Below are 23,349 nucleotides of genomic sequence, written 5' to 3'. Positions count from 1 at the left end.
TGGGACATTATATATGTCTCTCTCATCTATCTATATCTAGCTATCCATCCCTCCATTCATTCATTCCTATATCTATCCATCTCTATATCTACTCATCTATTTTTCTTTCTTGCTGCTTCCATTTTTTGCGGTCCGCAAAAAAAAACGGAAGGCACGCAGCTGTCACACGGATGCCACACGGATGCATCTGTGAAAAAAAAAGGACTATTTTTTGCGGCCCGCAAAAACGGAACGGTCATGTGAATGTAGCCATAACAGCAGTCACTGCCTGCTGCCGATCACATGTGACCGTGTGCGGGCTGTATGTACAGGAGTTCAGCTGAGTTCAGATCAGCTGACTCAAGTGTCGGACGATTAGGCTGGGGCCACACGGGGATTACTGCGATCCCCTCGCATTACACTCAACTCAAGCTCAGTACAGCAGAGCTAAGTGTCATGCGTGTGTCCCTGCGACTGAGGTCCGACTGTGCGAGCAGACCTCAGCTGTGGGGGACGGTCCGGCACTCGAGGGGTGGGCCAGCACTGAGGAGGGGTGGGAGGGATTTCTCTCCCTCTCTCCTCCGTAGTCCACCGATGTACCGTAAGTGCAGTGTGATTTTTCTCTCACCCCATACACTTGAATGGGTAAAAGAGAGAATCTTGCATTACAATTGCAGCATGCTGCGATTGTTTTCTCGGTCCAATTAGGTCTGAGAAAATAATTGCTCATGTGCGCTGACACACAGGCTAATATTGGCCCGAGTGGAATGTGATGTTTTATCGCACTGCACTTGCACTGTTTTTCTCGCCGTGTGGCTTAGACCTTACTTGTTTTGTGTCCCCCTGCATCCATCACAGCGTGTGCGGGCTGGAGTTCAGCTGAGTTCAGATGAGCTGACTCCAGTGCTGGACTGAACTCAGGTGACCTCACAGCCTGTACACGCTGCGATGGATGCAGGGGGACACAGAACAAGTAATCGGCCGACACTGGAGTCATCTGATTACTTGGGATGAATGAGCAGTAAAATGCTCTGGTGCTCGATGGGCGAAGCCCATGTCGATTTTTTTTTTAAAAAAAATTCATTAAAAAAAAAAAAAACACATTGTTTGTGTGCTCCCGCTGCATTTTCTATTGCTAAGGGTAACCCAAGCAGCTACTGGCTGCTAACCCCCGCTGCTTGGTGTTACTTTCACTGGCAATAGAAATCCAGGGAAGCTTGTTTTTTTTTTTTTTTATAAAGGTTTTTGCCTGAAAACGTTTTTAAAAAAATTACGTGGGCTTCGCCATATTTTTTGTACGCTAGCCAGGTACAGCAGGCAGGTACGGCTGCCCCCAACCCCCAGCTGCCTATTTGTACCCGGCTGGGAACTAAAAATATAGGGAAGCCCTTTCTTTTTATTTCATGAATTTCATGAAATTAAAAAAAAAATGACGTGGGCTTCGCCATATTTTTGTATGCTAGCCAGGTACAGCAGGCAGCTATGGGCTGCCCCCAACCCCCAGCTGCCTATTTGTACCCGGCTGGGAACCAAAAATATAGAGCCCTTTTTTTTTTTTATTTCATGAATTTCATTAAATAATTAAAAAAAAAAATGACGTGGGCTTCGCCGAATTTTTGAGTCCAGCCAGGTACAACTAGGCAGCTGGGGATTGGAATCCGCAGTGCAGGGTGCCCAAACTTTCTGGGGCCCCCGCTGCGAATTGCAGTCCACAGCCGCCCCAGAAAATGGCGATTTCATAGAAGCGCCATCTTCTGGCGCTGTATCCAACTCTTCCAGTGGCCCTGGTGGCCGGTGGCATGCACGCTGGGTAATAAGGGGTTAATACCAGCTATGTTTTACCAGCTGGTATAAAGCCCGAGATTCTTAATGTCAGGCCAAGTTTGACCTGGCTATTAAGAATCTCCAATAAAGGGTTTAAATAAAAAAAAAAGACACCACACAGAGAAAAATACTTTATTAGAAATAAATACACAGACACAGTAGGGACTCCATGTTTATTACTCCCTCTCACCCTTCCACAATGGAGAGATTTCTGTACTGACTATGCCAGGAGAGAGCGAGGGGAGGGGAGGAAAAGAGAGCGAGGGGAGGGGAGGAAAAGAGAGCGAGGGGAGGAAAAGAGCGAGGGGAGGGGAGGAAAAGAGAGCGAGGGGAGGGGAGGAAAAGAGAGCGAGGGGAGGGGAGGAAAAGAGAGCGAGGGGAGGGGAGGAAAAGAGAGCGAGGGGAGGGGAGGAAAAGAGAGCAAGGGGAGGGGAGGAAAAGAGAGCGAGGGGAGGGGAGGAAAAGAGAGCGAGGGGGGGAGGAAAAGAGAGCGAGGGGGGAGGAAGAGAGCGAGGGGGGGAGGAAAAGAGAGCGAGGGGGGAGGAAAAGAGCGAGGGGGGAGGAAAAGAGCGAGGGGGGAGGAAAAGAGAGCGAGGGGGGGAGGAAAAGAGCGAGGGGGGGAGGAAAAGAGAGCGAGGGGGGGAAGAGAGCGAGGGGAGGGGAGAGCGAGGGGGGGAGAGCGAGGGGGGGGAAAGAGCTAGGGGGGGAAAGAGCGAGGGGGGGAAAGAGAGCGAGGGGGGAAAGAGCGAGGGGGGGAAAGAGAGCGAGGGGGGAAAAGAGAGCGAGGGGGGAAAAGAGAGCGAGAGGGAAAAGAGGGGGGGAGAGGAAAAAGAGGGGGGAGAGGAAAGAGGGGGAGAGGAGAGAGGAATAAGAGGGGGGGCAGAGAAGAGGGGGAAGAGTGGGGGGAGTGAAGAGAGTGGGGAAAGAAGAGAGGGGGGGCAGAGGTGCTCTGTCACCAACTGTCTAAACTCTGTGACTTGTGGTGCAGGTGAAGGAGTGCAGACAGTTGGTCCTATGCAGCAGGACAGGTGGCAGAGCACAGCGGTGACATGCCTGTCAGTGTCTGCTGGTTGCTGCGTCGTGCAGTGCTGCTGGGAGGAGCAGATGATCACACTGCCCGACACCGGCTGCTCTCCTGACATCGCAGCAGAGCGGGCGGGTGGAGAGTGTGATCAGATACTTACGTGCAGGGGGGGATTTCAGCTGAAGAACCCCCCCCTGTACTGCACACTGGCGCCCCGTGCCTCACCATCTGCAGGACGCTTAGCCGGCTCCACACTGACGTCCTCATTCTCCTCCCCTCGATGCTGGGCTGTGACGTGCCCCTTTAATTTGGAGCCTTCCTGATTTATACCTCCGGTTACGTATGGTCACAGTGAGTATTCCCTTGGCTGGGAAATATATGTGTTTACTTTGATACACCTCTCTAAGGTGCTCCACTGTTTGTTAATTAATTTGTTTTGAGTCTGACCCCAACAGGAGAGCCATCTGCGCAGCGGTATTACTCTTATACATTTTTCCTTGTTTGACACTTTGAAGGAGTGTTTGTTACTGCTTGCAGCATCCACATGCTCTCTACGTGGTGGTTAGGTAGGTCGCAGATACTCACCTTATATTCTCTATTATGGGTAAGGACACTCTTAGAAATTTCATTTCTCATGTATGGATCAGAACATGGCAGTAAGCATCTTTCAGGTCCAGCAAACTCATGTAACAGCCTGGAAACAGAAGTTTCATTTAGTTGTTTTTTTCTGTTTTTATTTATTTTAATCAATTTTATTAAATCCATCCTGAATGGTCATTCAGCTTCTTCAACTTGATAATGGTTCTGAAGGTGTCATCTGGCTTCTTTGCCAAAAAAAATGGGAGGGAAAACCCTCTGCTGGTATTTCTGCGAGAACCCATTTCCAAGGTCAATTGCTCTTCCAAAGATCTTCTGGGGGATATTACTGAAAACGTTTGTGGAGGAATCGCTCAAAACTTCAGCTTCAGGCCTGACTTCACTATACTTAAAATCCAGTTACTGGATGAAATACTTAGGCAGGGAAGAAGAGAGGAGGGAAAGGCTTCTTCCTACCTGGGGAATGGCGTCAATGGGGCGATTTTCTTCCCCCTGAGGAGAGATTGCCAAACATGAACGCTTTATTCTTCTTATGTCATCCCATTTCTCATGTTCCTTGGGAAATATTCTTCAGCCATACCTTCTCCTCTGGAAGGATCACATATTCCAGGATAGACAAATTAGGAAATCCTTTCTTCCTATCTCCAGCCATGTTCAGGATATCATCCATAACAGGACCAAATAAATATTGTCTGTCACACGGGATAGAACAATTTGGTTTTAGACTGAACAACACCTGGCTACCATTTGAGCCACAGCGCAATACGGCCTGTATTAGACAGGTACGCTGATCAGGCTACTTCACAGAGTTTGTCTGTCAGAAAGGCTGCTGTTCCATGCATTAGTGGAAGAGTGGCTAAGATCTTTTCTCTCTAAACTTTATTCCTTAGATGACCCTCTAGTTGGTCCTTCCAGATCATAATGGACCTGGCTGTAGATGTTGCTGAAATAGTCAGTTTCAGGACTCCCCTTAAGAACTCCTAGGTAAGTTTTAGGTACCCATCACCCTTCCTATTTAAGGGATCTCTCAGGATTTCAGATTTTTTTGATGACTTAGCAACTGCTACATCCTACCTTTGGTACCTTATCCCAAAAGGCTGTCTCCTCTCCTTCAAAAGAATACGTACTTTTTGATGATGAAGGTAATGGACACATTTTCCTGTTTACGCCATTCTTTTTTTCTCATTAATCAGCATTACTCAGGAAGATTTGCTGTTCCCTCTGTTCTAGCCGCCCAATCATAATACAGTGGAACCCTGGATTTAGAGTAACTTTGTTTGAGAGTATTTTCCAAGACAAGAAAAGCTTTTTAAAAATTTAAGAGCAATGATTTGAAGTCAGAGCAAATACTCACTGTGCACACTTCCGGTTCCGTCCTTGCACTGGACTCTGCCCCCTCTGGAGGTAACTTTCTGTACATATGTACTATACAGTATACCATTCTACAGTACAGTATATACTATATAGCATGTCTATCAAATTGCATTTGTGGATACAGTATTGTATTTTCTTTCTGCTAACCAGTACAGCACATTGCTTATACTGTAATCTACTGGCCTCTGCAGTATTCCTACCCCACATTTGGCTTAGTTCTGCCCTTATTTTAGGGAGAATATATTTCGGGTGTGTTTTTTGTGTATTGTACTAAAATAAAGGTTGTCATTTATACATAATTTTTTCTCTCTCTATAGTATACCTCCCGCACACCAACAATTCTATTGTGAGCTAATGTGCAATTAAATTTGTTTTATATATTTACTGTACAGTATTTTGTATTAGTGTACTCTAATAATTTTATATGAATACAGTACATTTTGTATCATTGTAATAAGTTTGTATAAATACAGTAACTATTTTTGGGTTGTGGAACGAATTGTCAGCATTTCAATTATTTCCAGATATATATATGTGCAGATGCATGTAAATGCCGTTGGCGCCCTTGTTGGCATGCCAGCTAGAGCCCCAGCTGGACCTGCTACGGTGCTTCCAGGACCCTGCGCTGATGCTGCAGTATGCGGCCACTCTCAGGCCTGGGTAAGAATTCTCTTCAAGTAATTCTTATTCCGCACATTTCATGTATAGATTCCCTCCAAGTACAGGAAACCAACTGGTGATATTGGAAAGATTTAATAGAAAAAGGCAGGGGCAAATCCAGCGGTGTTCCTCAATGACCAGAAGATGTGAATAAAACCATAAAGTTGCCGTCTTGGAGAGCAATGCTATTCAGACAGGACGAAGGCTTGTATGCCGAAACTAGTCTCTGACTAATCTCCCGTTTTGTCACTGCTACTTCGGCTGGATTTTTAAAATATTTTTTCCAATTAAGACTTTATGGTTTTATTCACATCTTCTGGTCATTGAGGAACACTGCTGGATTTGCGCCTGTCTTTTTCTATTATAGCTTTTTGGATTGCTTCCTCCTTAAATCATGAGCAGGTCACGCCAGTTGAAAACTTAATCCAGCAGTAGATACAAGAGTAAGACGGCTCCTCCATATTATTTGTTTGATGTTGGAAAGATGTTGTGGCCTTTTATTTAGTAGGTATCCTGTCCTTGATGGACAGATCCCCTCTCTTGTGGCGCTGTCATAGGCGAAGGGAAAAAGATACATATTTGGTACAGCTGCAAATGGAATGATCTAAAATAAAGTGAATTATTTCTTCCACACAGAGGATGGCATAAAGGCAGGTCAGATTTGCTGTATATACCGTAAACAAAAAACTGATACAAACTTGTCACTAACTGAAGCGTATCCCAAAAACCATATTTCAGATAAATGCTTGAATAAATCTAATTGTTAACATAACTCCAAATGACAGCAGATACGCAGTTCACACTAACATTTATTGCTGAAATCATGATCTTATTTTAGCTATTGTATCAATACTCCATGTGCTATAAAAGTATCCTTCAGTTGCTGAAAATAGTAAAATGTAATATTTACCTATTACAGCTTTTTTCCTTTCCGTCTCAGCTTCTTTCTCCACTACTTTTTGCCTCTGAGCTGCTATCAAGAGCTTTGTCTTTTCCCCCTCCCTTTAAAGAAATAATAAAAAAAAAACAAAAAAACACAGAATTCACACTTCCGTTACTGCACTGCATAGAACTTTGTTTAGGCTATACTTTACGCTGGTTGTCTATGTAACAGCTGTAGAAATTAATCCAAAGTAAACAATAAAATGACAAGAAACAATCCAAGTGTATTAACAGACATTGCAGGCCAGTGACACATACTGTAAACTAAAGGGAACCAATCACCAGGATTTTCATATATAAGCTAAAGCCAGTGCTATACTGCTGCTATCAGGCTGATTCTCTACATACCAATAGTGGTCAGCTCGGATGTTTAGGCTTTCAAATCCAAGAGAGTGAAGCTTATAAATTCAGCAGCTTCTTGAGTGACAATTGTATCTGAGCAATAATCTATGGGTGGGTATTCATATGGATTCAAATGTTTGGCCCCTCCCATGTACTAATATGCCACCAACGGCAAGGTGATATCAGCAACCACTTCCATTTTATCAGGGTGTATCCATACTTATGGCCCACCCTGTATGTATGTGTAATTATATATATATATATATATATATATATATATATATATATATATATATACACATATACATATATTACACACACACACATATGCACACACGTATACATATGCAGTGCCTACAAGTAGTCTTCAACCCCCTGCAGATTTAGCAGGTTTACACATTCGGAATTAACTTGGCATTGTGACATTTGGACTGCAGATCAGCCTGGAAGTGTGAAATGCACTGCAGCAAAAAAGAATGTTATTTCTTTTTTTATTTTTTTTTTTTAAATTGTGAAAAGTTTATTCAGAGGGTCATTTATTATTCAACCCCTCAAACCACAAGAATTCTGTTTGGTTCCCCTAAAGTATTAAGAAGTATTTCAGGCACAAAGAACAATGAGCTTCACATGTTTGGATTAATTATCTCTTTTTCCAGCCTTTTCTGACTAATTAAGACCCTCCCCAAACTTGTAAACAGCACTCATACATGGTCAACATGTGAAAGACAAAGGAGCATTCCAAGGCCATCAGAGACAAGATCGTGGAGGGTCACAAGGCTGGCAAGGGGTACAAAACCCTTTCCAAGGAGTTGGGCCTACCTGTCTCCACTGTTGGGAGCATCATCCGGAAGTGGAAGGCTTATGGAACTACTGTTAGCCTTCCACGGCCTGGACAGCCTTTGAAAGTTTCCACCCATGCCGAGGCCAGGCTTATCCGAAGAGTCAAGGCTAACCCAAGGACAACAAGGAAGGAGCTCCGGGAAGATCTCATGGCAGTGGGGACATTGTTTTCAGTCAATACCATAAGTAACTTACTCCACCGCAATGGTCTCCGTTCCAGACGAGCCCGTAAGGTACCTTTACTTTCAAAGCGTCATGTCAAGGCTCGTCTACAGTTTGCTCATGATCACTTGAAGGACTCTGAGATAGACTGGTTCAAGGTTCTTTGGTCTGATGAGACCAAGATCGAGATCTTTGGTGCCAACCACACACATGACGTTTGGAGACTGGATGGCACTGCATACGACCCCAAGAATACCATCCCTACAGTCAAGCATGGTGGTGGCAGCATCATACTGTGGGGCTGTTTCTCAGCCAAGGGGCCTGGCCATCTGGTCCGCATCCATGGGAAGATGGATAGCACGGCCTACCTGGAGATTGTGGCCAAGAACCTCCGCTCCTCCATCAAGGATCTTAAGATGGGTCGTCATTTCATCTTCCAACAAGAAAACGACCCAAAGCACACAGCCAAGAAAACCAAGGCCTGGTTCAAGAGGGAAAAATCAAGGTGTTGCAGTGGCCTAGTCAGTCTCCTGACCTTAACCCAATTGAAAACTTGTGGAAAGGAGCTCAAGATTAAAGTCCACATGAGACACCCAAAGAACCTAGATAACTTGTAGAAGATCTGCATGGAGGAGTGGGCCAAGATAACTCCAGAGACCTGTGCCGGCCTGATCAGGTCTTCTAAAAGACGATTATTAGCTGAAAATTTCAAACAAGGGTTATTCTACAAAATATTAAACCTAGGGGTTGAATAATAATTGACCCACACTTTTATGTTGAAAATTTATTAAAATTTAACTGAGCAACATAACTTGTTGGTTTGTAAGATTTATGCATCTGTTAATAAATCCTGCTCTTGTTTGAAGTTTGCAGGCTCCAACTTATTTGCATCTTATCAAACCTGCAGGGGGTTGAAGACTACTTGTAGGCACTGTATATGTGTATATATATATATATATATATATATATATATATATATATATATATATATATATATATATATAAATATATATATATATATACATATATACACACACACACACACACACACACACAGACACACACAAACACAGACAGTGTATATATATATTTTATATACACATATATGAACACACATTTATTATACACACGCATGTATACACATATACACACGTACATATACACACACACACATTATATATATATATATATATATACACACAGTATACAGTACAGACCAAAAGTTTGGGCACACCTCAAAAAGGTGGCTACTTTGAAGAATCTATAATATAAGACATATTTTCAGTTGTTTCACACCTTTTGCTTTGATTACTGCTTTGCACACTCTTGGCATTCTCTTGATGAATATATACACACACACACACACATTATATATCTATATATATTATACACACATCTATATATATTATATTATATTATATTATATATATATATATATATATATATATATAATTGCCTTATTCTGTCTGTCTGTTTGTCTGGCTCCAAAATTGTGTCGTTACAGTCGCCCCCCCCGCACGGATTGGCCGCTTGGCTCGGCCTGGCCCCGCCCCCCGCACGGATTGGCCTCTTGCCCTGCCCCCTGCACGTATTGGGTGCTCGGCCAGGCCCCACCCCCTTACGCATTGGATGCTCGCCCTAGCCCCGCCCCCTGCACGCATTCCCAAACCCACACGGAGACGCTCGACTCCCAGGTGCCGAGCCCCCCCCCGCACGGATTGGCCGCTCGGCTTGGCCCCGCCCCCTGCACGGATTGGCCTCTCGCCCCGGCCCCCTGCACGTATTGGGCGCTCGGCCAGGCCCTGCCCCCTCACGCATTGGATGCTCGCCATGGCCCCGCCCCCGCACGCATTCCCTGAACCCACACGGAGACGCCCGACTCACAGGTGACTGCTGCAGCCCCGGAAGCCCACACCGGCAGGACTAAGTGGAGAAAAGCCACTAGCTTACCCCGCCTGCTGGCACACGTGTGCCGGAGCTGGCGTAGGCTGGTAACTATAGTACACATCGGGTAACTATAGAAACTGCTTTCCTTAGTTACCCGATGTAACTAGCTTACCCCGGGTCCCGCACACGTCGGCACTGTCGCTTTTAATAGTTACCTTTTCTCCACTTTGTCGGCGCGCTCCCGTGCACTGTGTACACTACAGTTGCCGCGTGACAAGCTCCGATCACATGTTGTCATGTGACCAGGAAGTTGCGGCGCAGCCACTGTCCTGTACTCAGTGTACGGCTGCTTTCAGACGTCCGTGTCACACATAGCACACATGCATGTATATACACACACAGCAGACACACATGGATACACCGAGCGCATACACACATACCGCACATGCATGTACACACACACGTACACACTCTGCTGTACACTCACCCAGCGATGCGGTCCCCGGCACTGAAGTCCCCAGCGCTGTTCCTGCTTCCAGCTCCTCAGGGCACTGAATATTCAGTGAGTATAATAAGCGGCGATAAGGAGCAGGAGGCAGCAGAGCCGGAGACAGCATTGCTGGAGAGAGGTAAAAAAAAAAAATGCTGTGCGCACTATGCGGATTGTGACAGCTGCATGTTTTGCTGCGGCATTCTCGCAGCGAAAACAATTGCATGTCACTTCTTTTCCGCAGGTAGCTGCGGGATTTCACTCCATTGACTGCAATGTAATTGTGAAATCCCGCAGGGAATAACGCAGGCAGCAAATTCTGTGCAGTTCATTGCGTTTTCCTGCGTTATTCCCTGCGGTATTTCGCGGTTTACCTGCGGTAATGTTCATCACTGCCCTGCAGTTTGCAGGGAAGTGATGTCATTATGACAGGAAGAGGAAGCGGAGCAGAGAGTAATCACACACAGATCACACACAGAGACATATAGAATACACACACATCACATCACACACAGACATATAGAATACACACAGAAATCAAACGGACATATAGAAAAAAAAACACGTGGGCTCCGCTGTATTTTTACCGTCCAGCCGCGGTAAACACACAGTGGCAGACCGGTATTCTCAGGCTGGGGAGAGCGAGGGACAGCGTTAATGTACCCCCCCCCTCCCACAGCCGAGAATATCAGCCCGCAGCTGCTCCGGGGCTGTCGCATCCATTATGCGGCAGTCCCGGAGTGTCGCGGGCTCTTCCAGACGCCGTGATGCGGTGGCAGTCCAGGTAATAAGGAGTTAAATGACAGCGCATCGCCGCCATTTAAGTCCCGGCTTTTAATCATGGCAGCGCCTATGAGACAGCTTTCATGATTAAAACCTGTAATTAAAGTGAATAAACACAAACACCGAAAAATCCTTCATTTTAAATAAAACAAAAAGCTCCTATTTCACCCGTTTATTAAGCCCCCCAAACACAAAGCTGGACGTAATCCACGTCCTCCTATGCCTGCATCCAGCTGCGACTGACAACAGCGCTGAATGAATGCAGCCTCGCAGGGAGCCTGTAGAGGTAATTACAGGTCATTTCCCACGGCCGGTAATATAAACACACTACCGCGAGAAATGCAGCGTGTCAATCTGTCCTCTATCATCTATCTAGCTCTCTATCTATCCCTCTATCTCAGAAAGATTTTTTTTTTTCCAATGTGCTTTATTGCATTGAATGCATTAAAACACATGTACCAATCCGCACGCGGCAAAAAAGCGGCAATACCGCGAACAATACCGCGGTAAAGCCGCCGCAAACCGCATGTGGTTTTTGGGTGCGGTTTGCTGTGGTTATTTAACGCAGGTGCGGTAATCATTCAGACCCTGCGGAATTTTCTTAAGAAAATTCCATTTTCCAGTGCGCACAGGGCCTAATACTTACCTTTTCTCCACTTTGTCGGCACGCTCCCGTGCACTGTGTACACTACAGTCGCCATGCGAGAAGCTCCGATCACATGTTGTCATGTCACCAGGAAGTTGCGGCGCAGCCACTGTCCTGTACATAGTGTACGGCTGCCTTCAGACGTCCGTGTCACACATAGCACACATGCATGTATATACACACACAGCAGACACACCTGGATACACCGAGCGCATACACACATACCGCACATGCATGTACACACACACACACACACACACAAACACACACACACACACTCTGCTGTACACTCACCCAGCGATGCGGTCCCCGGCTCTGAAGTCCCCAGCGCTGTTCCTGCTTCCAGCTCCTCAGGGCACTGAATATTGAGTATAATGAGCGGCGATAAGAAGCGAGAGGCAGCAGAGCCGGAGAGAGCATCTCTGGAGAGCGGTAAATATAGAAAATATTTTCATTAAAAAGACCCATATTTTCTCCGGTATGTTTTACACTGATGTCGCACGGATCACATCAGTGTGCGATCCATGTGACATCCGTGCTGCTGGAGATGCCTGCGTGTGTGCGTGCGGGGTCATGAAAAGTCACATGGTCCATGTGCAAACACGGACGTGTGAGGCACATCAGAGAAAAACATGGGTTCATGTGACATCTGTGTTACAAAACGCACGTCACACGTACCTAAAACACGGACGTCTGAAACCAGCCTACGGCAGCGCGCCGGATCCGACAAAGTGGAGAAAAGCTGGATGTGTGAAACCACTAGCTTACCCCGGCTCCCGGCACACGTGTGCCGGAGCCGGCGTAGGCTGGTAACCATGGTACACATCGGGTAACTATAGAAACCGCTTTGCTTAGTTACCCAATGTGTAACATGGTTACTAGCTTACCCCGGCTCTCGGCACACGTGTGCCGGAACCGGCGTAGGCTGGTAACCATGGTACTCATTGGGTAACTATGGAAACCGCTTTGCATAGTTACCCGATGTGTACCATGGTTACTAGCTTACCACGGCTCCCTGCCCATTCAGATCGTTGGTCTCCCACTGTCAAACACGCCGATGCGTGCTGCACAGCAGGAGACCAACAAGCAAAAAATAAACCAGCACTGTCGCTTTGCATAGTTACCCAATGTGTATCATAGTTATCAGCTTACCGACGTACGCTGGTAACAAATGGTACCCAATCCTGTAACTATGGAAATCACTTTCGTTAGTTACCCAATGTGTACCATGGTTACCACCTTACCCCTGGCTCCTGGCACACGTGTGCTTGAGCTGGCGTACGCTGGTAACCATCGTATACATCGGGTAACTAAGCAAAGCGCTTTGCATACTTACCCGATTGTGTAACATGGTTACCAGTGTACGCCGGCTCCCTGCCCATTCAGATCGATGGTCTCCCACTGTCAAACACGCCAATGCGTGCTGCACAGCGGGAGACCAACGAGCAAGAAATGAACAATCATTATTCAAGACTTGATGATTATATTATTTTTCTATCTGCTAACCTACATACACATTCTAGACTACCCGATACGTTAGAATCGGGCCACCTTCTAGTGTATATATATTGTATATATGTATATATATATTTTGGGGGAAAGTAGTGGGTGCGTCTTATAATCCGAATATACGGATTATATACTGCAGGGTCCAGGGGAGGTGAGGGCCGCTTTGGAGCGGTGCTGGAGGCTGAGGGAGGCTGGTAGAGACAGGTGAGTTGGTGAAGGCTGCAGCGTTAGATCTCCTGCTCCCGCTCATATAATATGCACAGCCGCTGTCCATCACCATGGTGCTGAAACCGCACCGCGGTCACAGGCTGGGGGAACGGCGCATATTTTATGTGCCTGTGCTCCCCTTTGATGGCACATGCCCCCCTGTGTTAGATATGGCCCCCATGCTGCTGCCCATAATAAAATAAAAAACTCTTTCCTTACCTCCTCCAGCGTGTATCCCCGGTCTCCCTCCTGCTGCTGTGATCAGGCACGCAGAGATGTCACTCTGCTGTGCCGATCACATGACCGGCACAGAGAACCAGGAAGTGCAGGAGGCCGGTGCTCAACCACACGGAGGGAGACACGAAGGAGGACAGTGCTGGAAAAGGTAAGGAAAGAGTTTATTTTACTAAAAGCAGCAGCATGGGGGTGATATCTAACACAGGGGGCCGTGTGGCAGCCACAGGGGGCCGTGTGGCAGCCACAGGGGGCCGTGTGCCAGCAATAAGGGACATGTGGCATCACTGGGGGCTGTGTGCCAGCCACAGGGGGCTGTGTACCAGCCATAGGGCCCGTGTGCCAGCCATAAAGGACGTGTGCCAGCCATAGAGGACGTGTGCCAGCAATAGGGGACATGTGGCATCACTGGGGGCTGAGTGCCAGCCAAAGGGGGCCGTGCGCCAGCCAGAGGATGTGTACCAGCAATAGGGGACATGTGGCATCACTGGGGGACGTGTGCCAGCACAAGGGGGCTATATTCAATATAAGGTGGCCATATCCAGATTAAGGGGGCTAATTTTTGGATGGGGGGGCTATGAGGGACATATACCCTATATGATTTGTCAGACGGACACTGGCATTATAAGACGGACCCCATTTATTAAAAAATTCTCTATTCCCTCACCAAACTTGGGGGTGCGTCTTATAATCAGGTGCGTCTTATAGAGCGAAAAATACGGTGTGCGTGTGTATATATATATATATATACACATATAAACACACACACATACAGTTAGGTCCAGAAATATTTGGACAGTGACACAATTTTCGCGAGTTGGGCTCTGCATGCCACCACATTGGATTTGAAATGAAACCTCTACAACAGAATTCAAGTGCAGATTGTAACGTTTAATTTGAAGGTTTGAACAAAAATATCTGATAGAAATTGTAGGAATTGTACACATTTCTTTACAAACACTCCACATTTTAGGAGGTCAAAAGTAATTGGACAAATAAACCAAACCCAAACAAAATATTTTTATTTTCAATATTTTGTTGCGAATCCTTTGGAGGCAATCACTGCCTTAAGTCTGGAACCCATGGACATCACCAAACGCTGGGTTTCCTCCTTCTTAATGCTTTGCCAGGCCTTTACAGCCGCAGCCTTCAGGTCTTGCTTGTTTGTGGGTCTTTCCGTCTTAAGTCTGGATTTGAGCAAGTGAAATGCATGCTCAATTGGGTTAAGATCTGGTGATTGACTTGGCCATTGCAGAATGTTCCACTTTTTTGCACTCATGAACTCCTGGGTAGCTTTGGCTGTATGCTTGGGGTCATTGTCCATCTGTACTATGAAGCGCCGTCCGATCAACTTTGCGGCATTTGGCTGAATCTGGGCTGAAAGTATATCCCGGAACACTTCAGAATTCATCCGGCTACTCTTGTCTGCTGTTATGTCATCAATAAACACAAGTGACCCAGTGCCATTGAAAGCCATGCATGCCCATGCCATCACGTTGCCTCCACCATGTTTTACAGAGGATGTGGTGTGCCTTGGATCATGTGCCGTTCCCTTTCTTCTCCAAACTTTTTTCTTCCCATCATTCTGGTACAGGTTGATCTTGGTCTCATCTGTCCATAGAATACTTTTCCAAAACTGAGCTGGCTTCATGAGGTGTTTTTCAGCAAATTTAACTCTGGCCTATTTTTGGAATTGATGAATGGTTTGCATCTAGATGTGAACCCTTTCTATTTACTTTCATGGAGTCTTCTCTTTACTGTTGACTTAGAGACAAATACACCTACTTCACTGAGAGTGTTCTGGACTTCAGTTGATGTTGTGAACGGGTTCTTCTTCACCAAAGAAAGTATGCGGCAATCATCCACCACTGTTGTCATCCGTGGACGCCCAGGCCTTTTTGAGTTCCCAAGCTCACCAGTCAATTCCTTTTTTCTCAGAATGTACCCGACTGTTGATTTTGCTACTCCAAGCATGTCTGCTATCTCTCTGATGGATTTTTTCTTTTTTTTCAGCCTCAGGATGTTTTGCTTCACCTCAATTGAGAGTTCCTTAGACCGCATGTTGTCTGGTCACAGCAACAGCTTCCAAATGCAAAACCACACACCTGTAATCAACCCCAGACCTTTTAACTACTTCATTGATTACAGGTTAACGAGGGAGACGCCTTCAGTGTTAATTGCAGCCCTTAGAGTCCCTTGTCCAATTACTTTTGGTCCCTTGAAAAAGAGGAGGCTATGCTTTACAGAGCTATGATTCCTAAACCCTTTCTCCGATTTGGATGTGAAAACTCTCATATTGCAGGTGGGAGTGTGCACTTTCAGCCCATATTATATATATAATTGTATTTCTGAACATGTTTTTGTAAACAGCTAAAATAACAAAACTTGTGTCACTGTCCAAATATTTCTGGACCTAACTGTACGTATATTATATATATATATATATATATATATATATATATACACATACATACATACATACATACATACATACACACACACATACATACATACACACACACAAATATATATACAGCTCTGGCAAAAATTACAAAAATTAAGAGACCACTGAAAAATTGTCAGTTTTTCTGATTTTTCGCTTTATAGTTATATTTTGGAGAAAAATGTAAATTGTTCTTTTAACTATAAACTACTGATAACCAATCACGTGTATATGACATACAGCCATTGTGCTAGGAGCTGGTCTCATCTCTGGTAACTGGTTCCTACAGAGGTTGACTAGTGAGTACTTCATGACAATTAGCCCACAGAATAGGGCTAACCTCTTGATGAACTAAAGAGAAGGGGAAACGCGTTGAGGTGTTCATGTCCATGAAAGGCTCCAGACCTTTAACTAAATTTGACTATCTGTTTGGAAAATGATGACTACCCTCTAACTTCACCTACCCTTTATCTGCCGATTGGATAAATCAATACAAGCACTGTGCACTTTAATTTATCACGGTTTTTAAAATATTTTTATAGGATAATTTGAGCACAAGGGTATATACACAATACAATACAGTACAATACGGTACATTACCATAAATAACAATTAAAAGCTTGCCATAACCTAGTTAGTTACTTACTCATATTATACATAAACATTTAACACATAGGAATCTGAAACATAAGGGAGGAGAGGATGGGAAAGAGAAGGGAAGGATATCTTTATTAGGGAAGAGGTAAAGATAAGAAAGGAGAGGGAAATGTCTTAAAAATGGAAAGATGACAAGCATCTAAAAATCTACAATTACATTATAATTCAGTTCTTGGATAAGTCGTGCTAAATATTAATGCGTAAAGTAAGTAGCGGAGGATTATGTAAAGTCTTCAATATAACTTGCTAAAGGTAGAGTACGATATAATATATTCCTTGGGGAAAGGTCAACAGCTAGAAGAGGATAAAAAGTCAGGTTAGTAATAAATATCAAGCAATATTTAGCTCACAATGATTATTACGCTTGCCCAGGTCGACATTAAACCTCAACTCTGGGTGGAAAGAGTCCGGCCTTTAGGTGAAACGAAAAGTTCCTGAATTAAGGTCCTTAGTCCACCATTAAATGAAGAAGTACTAAAGGATGTTCCAAGAAAAGAGTAGTAGTTCCAAAGTATAAAGTTAGTGATGGAGTATCCATTGTAATCCTACAGTAGCCTTATAAATGGTAGATCCAGTAGGGCTGAAAGATTTAGTATTCTTTAAAGTTAATAACTCCTAAGATCAAGATTCATATTTTCAGACTACAACTGATCAGAGACCATGTAAAAATAATTCTTAATCAAGTGGAGTAGATATGATGGCCATTCTGATCAATGTTTATGTTAAAGCTTTGAACTAACTGAAATCTTTCCTCCGGTGATGAAACAAAGAAGGACTTGTTGTTTAAACATAGCTTGATGGTTGCGGACTGTGACCATTTATATTTTATTCCACTGTTGATAAGTTCTTTTGTGAAGCCCTTAAAAAGTTTCCTAGCTTGTAAAGTTGACTTAGGCTATGTGCACACACTGCGTTTTTTTGACGCTGCGTTTTTGTGCATTTTTTAGCTCTAAAAACACACAAACGCAGCATCTTTAAAACCGCATGGAAAAACGCATGCGTTTTTACCACGTTTGGTGCGTTTTTGCTCACTGCGCTTTTCTGCGGTTTTTTTTATCAGTGAACATTGCCATTAAAGATTGTTAAAAAAAAAAAAAGTCTGATGTCATTTCCTTCTTCCATATGTTCTTCATTCTCCACTAGTGTATGCAGGAGAGCAGACAGCTGCAGAACTACAAGGCTCAGCATGCTCCATCCAGGACTGTATGCTGGAGGGAGAGTCAGGGGGAGCAGACCTACAAGGCTCAGCATACTCCATCCAATAGTGAATGCAGGAGAGCAGACAGATGTCGAACTACAAGGCTCAGCATCCTTCTTCCAGGACTGTATGCAGGATTTCTTTGCTCCCCCAAACAAAAAAAATGACGTGGGCTTCGCCATATTTTTGTATGCTAGCCGGGTACAGCAGGCAGGTATGGGCTGCCCCCAACCCCCAGCTGACTATTTGTACCCGGCTGGGAACCAAAAATATAGGGAAGCCCTCTTTTTTTTAAATTATTTCATGAATTTCATGAAATAAATAATTAAAAAAAAAATGAGGTGGGCTTCGCCTAATTTGTGTGTCCAGCCAGGTACAACTAGGCAGCTGGAGATTGGAATCCGCAATGCAGGGTGCCCAAGCATTCTGGGCACCCCCGCTGCAAATTGCAGTCCGCAGCCACCCCAGAAAATGGCGCTTTCATAGAAGCGCCATCTTCTGGCGCTGTATCCAACTCTTCCAGCTGCCCTGATGCCGGGTGGCTCGCTGGGTAATAATGGGGTTAGGGCTAGCTGTGTATTATCAGCTGGCCCTAAGCCCGAAATTCATGGTGTCACGCCAATATTAGACATGGCCACCATGAATTTCTAGTAAAAATAAAAAAAAAAAACCACAACACAGAAAAATATTTTTATTAGAAATAAAACACAACACAATTAGTGACTCCATCTTTATTGAAATAAAGAACCTCCCTCTGCAGTAATCCTGGGTCAAGGGTCCAGCGCCGTCCAATCCGGATCCAATATCATCTGATCGGTTTGCTGGAAGGCAAAGCAATCAGATGATGCGTCAGGTTCAAGGCCTGAATCACATGACACAGCAGCTGATTGTATAAACGGCTTTTATACAATCAGCTGATGCATCAGTGAAAAAAAACCCCACATCTGTGCAGCGTCGGACTGGCTACCGGAGGAATCTCCAGTAATGCCAGGCCTGGATTCAGGTACCTGCACTGCACTCCGGAGTTCTCACCTGAGCTCCAGACTGCAGCCAAGACTGTACAGCGAGCGCCGAGTGACTGATTCCCCTGCACTTGCGATTCAGTCCATGACAGCTGCAGACATCCCGGGCTAATCTCCGGTGCTCTCACCTGAACTCCGGAGATCACCCCGGCCTGTCTGCAGCTGTCATTAACTGACTGCAAGCGCCAGGGAATCAATCACTCGGCGGTAAAATACGGCGTCACCGCGAGACTTACGATCACCTGATGCGTCAGGTGATCACCACCAGGTCATGCAGCTATCGAACGTCCCCGGGGAGCCTGCACACAGCCGGAGCAGGGGTGGCGGGACCGGGAGAGGAGCTGGGAGCGGACATGGCACCGGGAGTCTGCAGACAGGTGAGTATGGCATTTTTCTACTGTTCACTTTAGATTTAGCAGCCGCTTCCACCTTCTGCACGGGAGCGGACATGGCACCGGGTGGGAGGTGGAGGCAGCGGTGGCGGTGACGGTACCGGGAGGATTCACGCTTCTGTGTTTACTGACAGAAGGAATTCTCTTCCTGTACATGTCACTTTACTACCCACCCCTTGCGTTTATAGCTGCGTTGTTAGTAATAAAAACGCACTAAAACGCAGCTATATTTGCAATTTCCTGTTTTCATTGCGTTTTTTAACATCTCATTGAACTCAATAGGTGGAAAACGCAGTGAAAAACGCAAAAATAATTGACATGCTGCATTTTTGTGGGCACCTCAAAAACACAGCACAAAAAACCCGCTGTATACAGACAGCAAAAATGAAAACTCAGACTTTGCTGGGGAAGCAAAGTCATACAGTTTTCTGAGCAAAAACGCATCCGAAAAACGCGCAAAAACGCCGCGAAAAACGCACTGTGTGAACTTACCCTTAAAAAGGTCTTTGAGTACTGAGATAGAGTCGAAAGGTCTTGGGAGCTTCATTAAGTTTCTTGTTAGTGACAGCAATTTATTCCTTGCGTAGAGAGAGGAGAAGGTGACGACTATATCCTTTGGGGTCTCCTTGGGGAGGTAAGAAGGTTTTGGAATTCTATAGGCATTAGACACAAGTTCGTTATTTGAAAGATATGGTATCAGTGAGCTTGTCATTGTTTTAAAGGTAATATTTTAAGTCAGTTGGGATTACCGATTCTGGAATGCCTCTTATCTTCAGATCTTTTTCTTCTAGCATAATCCTCAGAATTTGCCTTTTGCGTTTTTAAATTTGAGATTTCTTTACGTATTAAATTCTTTTTCTTGTTCTATAACCAGAATTGCATTATCATATTTTCAGTTTTCCTTTGGATATTATTGATTTCCGTAGATAATGGGGCAAATATTTGTTTGATAAGAGGCCAGCATTTCATTGAATATTTTCTTAGCAGATAATTCTGTGATGTGGGAATCTGAGCAGTCGTTATCACAGTCCAGTATTATTGAAACCACAGTACAATCGCTTGGAGGGTAATTACCTCCTCAGCAGACAATCCTGATATATAAAAGTGTCCGGAGAGTTGAGATCGGCTTCCGTACAATTGCTTGAGGGGTAATTATGATTTTCAGCAGACCGTTCTAAAACTTGTGTGTCTGTGCAGTAAGTATCATCACAATCCAATATTTTAGTCTTTTGTACCATTGCTTGAAGGGGAATTAAAATCCTCAACAGACAATTCAGAAATATGGGTATCTGGGCTGTAGGCATCATCACAATCTAGTATTTTAGAGTCATCCGTAATGGAGTCTTTGTCTGGGTTGATGGTACGTTTAATTGTATCGCTCATGTTTTTGAGAGATTTATCTATATTGTCCTGAAAGGCTTTACATAACTTTATTAAATATGATCTGGTGATTAGAGAGTTAGAAGCAGGGATATTGCTTAATGATAGAGCGTCTTTTTCCCATAAGGAATCCTTTGAACTCATAAAGCTGTCTCTTGTAAATTGAAGATTCTCAGAGCTGTTCGATGCAGTTGCATCTCCTTCAGATTCATCAACTGGTGAAGGGGTGGAAATTTCCCTATTAGTCTTGGGTTCCTCTATGTTAGCTACATCATATACCGTATTTTTCGCTTTATAAGAGGCACCTGATTATAAGACGCACCCCCAAATTTGGTGAAGGAATAGAGAATTTTTTAATAAATGGGGTCCGTCTTATAATGACAGTGTCCGTCTGACAAATCATATAGGGTATATGTCCCTCATAGCCCCCCCATCCTAAAATTAGCCCGCTTAATCTGGATATGGCCACCTTATATTGAATATAGCACCCTTGTGCTGGCACACATCCCCCAGTGATGCCACACATCCCCTATGGCTGGCACATGGCCCCTATGGCTGGCACACGGCCCCCTGTGGCTGGCACAAAGCCCACTGTGGCTGGCACACGGCCCCCAGTGATGCCACATGTCCCCTATTGCTGGCACTTGTCCTCTATGGCTGGCACACGGCCCCTATGGCAGGCACACGGCCCCCTGTGGCTGACACACGGCCCCCAGTGATGCCACATGTCCCTTATGGCTGGCACACGTCCTCTATGGCTGGCACATGGCCCTTATGGCTGGCACACGGCCCCCTGTGGCTGGCACACGGCCCCCTGTGTTAGATATCGCCCCCATGCTGCTGCTTTTAGTAAAATAAACTCTTTCCTTACCTTCTCCAGCACTGTCATGCCTCGTGTCTCCCTCAGTGGGGTTGAGCTCCTCCTGTCTCCTGCACTTCCTACTTCCTGGTTCTCGGTGCGGTCATGCGATCGGCACAGCAGAGCAATATCTCTGTGTGCCTAATCACAGCAGCAGGAGGGAGACCAGGGAGATCAGCGTTGGAGGAGGTAAGGAAAGAGTTTTTTATTTTATTATGGGCAGCAGCATGGGGGCCATAGCTAACAGAGGGGTGCATGTGCGATCAAAGGGAGCACAGGCAGATATAATATGCGCCGCTCCCCCAGCCCATCACCACGGTGCGGTTTCAGCACCATGGTGATGGACAGCAGCTGTGCATATTATATGAGCCGGAGCAGGAGATCTGTAAAAAACAAGACATGCGGGAGGGCACCAAAGATAAGAGAAAATATGTAAATGGGATCAAAAACCACTAGCACATTCTAAGCAAACAATTGACTTTCCCCTGAGGAAGCTACAACTCCTTGTAGCGATACGCGTGGGGTCACCACCCCACCCTTCTCACGCAATCGTTTTGCCATTTACCCCTTGCAAAATCTCTCTGGGTGTGTGCCATGCTTTAAACTTGTTCCAGACATGTGCTTCTAAGGCAGGTCATTATTATGTGGCTTGGAGGTAATCGTATGTAGTATTACTCTCTGTTTGTTTGAGTCTTATTCATCATGTTATACTTACTGCTTGTTACTGATTGAGCAAAGTTTTTTGGCTGTCACATTTGCCCTGACTTATTATCTTGGGTTTTTTGTAGCTTGTTGAGAGGGTGGGGTGTATTTTGGTGGCATATACCATTGGCACCAAATATGTGTATAAGCTTTGGCTTTTTAATTGTTTTTAATGAACATCTGTGTGTTTGTATGTTTTTTTGATATAATAAAACGCTATTGTATGGTTATTTCTGGTGATCCCACTTTTTGCACATTTTCTTTCCTCTTGTGTACTCAGGAGCAGGAGATCTAACGCTGCCGCCCGCAGCTTTCACCTCCCTCTACCAGTCTCTCTCAGCCTCCAGCACGGCTTCTGAGCGGCCCCCACCTCCCCTGGACCCTGCAGTATATAATCCGTATATTCAGATTATAAGACGCACCCCCTACTTTCCCCCAAAATTTGGGGGAACAAAAGTGTGTCTTATAAAACAAAAAATACAGTATATTATTGTGGTAAATTAGTTCTGTATATTTGCCTTCTTCTTCTGAAGTTACCCTGGCAGGAAGAAAAGGAGCTATCTCCTGTAGATGACAACCCATCCAGTAGTCCTCTCCTTGTATTTGGACACACTGATAATTTTCCTCATGGGAGGGTGAAGCTATTTTGACCGCCGCAGCTTTTATAGCTGCAGCCGCTGACTTATGTTTTTTTATTTCTATTTCCTGAGGCAGGGGTATCCCTGTTGTAGGCTTGGGAGGAGACTGGGCTTCTTGTTGGATTTTGTCTCCAGGGTATCTTATAATTCTGGTTTTGGGTAAGTACAGCAGGTTTTTCTATTTTGCGTTGAATGCACTTCTGTTACAAAGTCACCAATTTAGTATCTGTGTTACATGATGTGGACCAAGACTTCCTTACAGGGGCTCCCTTAGATGAGAGTCCAATTTTTGCAAGTGCAGGAGGGTCCGAAGGGTTATGCCCTAAAAAAATTAGACGCTTGTAACTGCCTGCTTTGGTCATTTTGATGAGGCACAAGAGGGGTATTTGTTTTATGTATAGTGTTTATTCTATTTAAGGTAGTTTTATTATTTTTCCAAACCCCAGGCATTTTCTTTCATTTGTTCAGTAGTACTGTAATGTAATGTAGTACTCTTTAGTTATCTATATAACTTAATTTGGAGGTAGAGCAGGCGTTCAGAAGATACAGGTCTGCTTC

General features: G+C 44.9%; 1 protein-coding gene across 7 annotated transcripts in view; it reads right to left on the bottom strand.

Moving 5' to 3' along the window:
- The window catches only part of ERLIN1 (ER lipid raft associated 1), a 494,724-nt gene that overhangs the window by 207,544 nt on the left and 263,831 nt on the right, over positions 1-23,349 (bottom strand). For 4 of the 7 annotated variants that reach the window (XR_012754235.1, XM_075349108.1, XM_075349111.1 and 1 more), the window contains exon 9: positions 6,369-6,460. The exons of the other annotated variants lie outside the window; for them this stretch is intronic. Coding sequence is in view for 3 of the 4 variants with exons in the window: in XM_075349108.1 (XP_075205223.1) it covers positions 6,369-6,460 (92 nt within the window). In the remaining variant the exon portion in view is untranslated. The remainder of the gene's footprint in view (positions 1-6,368; positions 6,461-23,349) is intronic. 7 annotated transcript variants of the gene reach the window in all.

The sequence above is a fragment of the Anomaloglossus baeobatrachus genome, chromosome 5 (assembly GCF_048569485.1).
Source record: "Anomaloglossus baeobatrachus isolate aAnoBae1 chromosome 5, aAnoBae1.hap1, whole genome shotgun sequence".
Classification (NCBI taxonomy): domain Eukaryota; kingdom Metazoa; phylum Chordata; class Amphibia; order Anura; family Aromobatidae; genus Anomaloglossus; species Anomaloglossus baeobatrachus.
The sequence above is the reverse complement of the archived record's forward strand: the minus strand, read 5'-3'. Positions and strand labels throughout refer to the sequence as shown.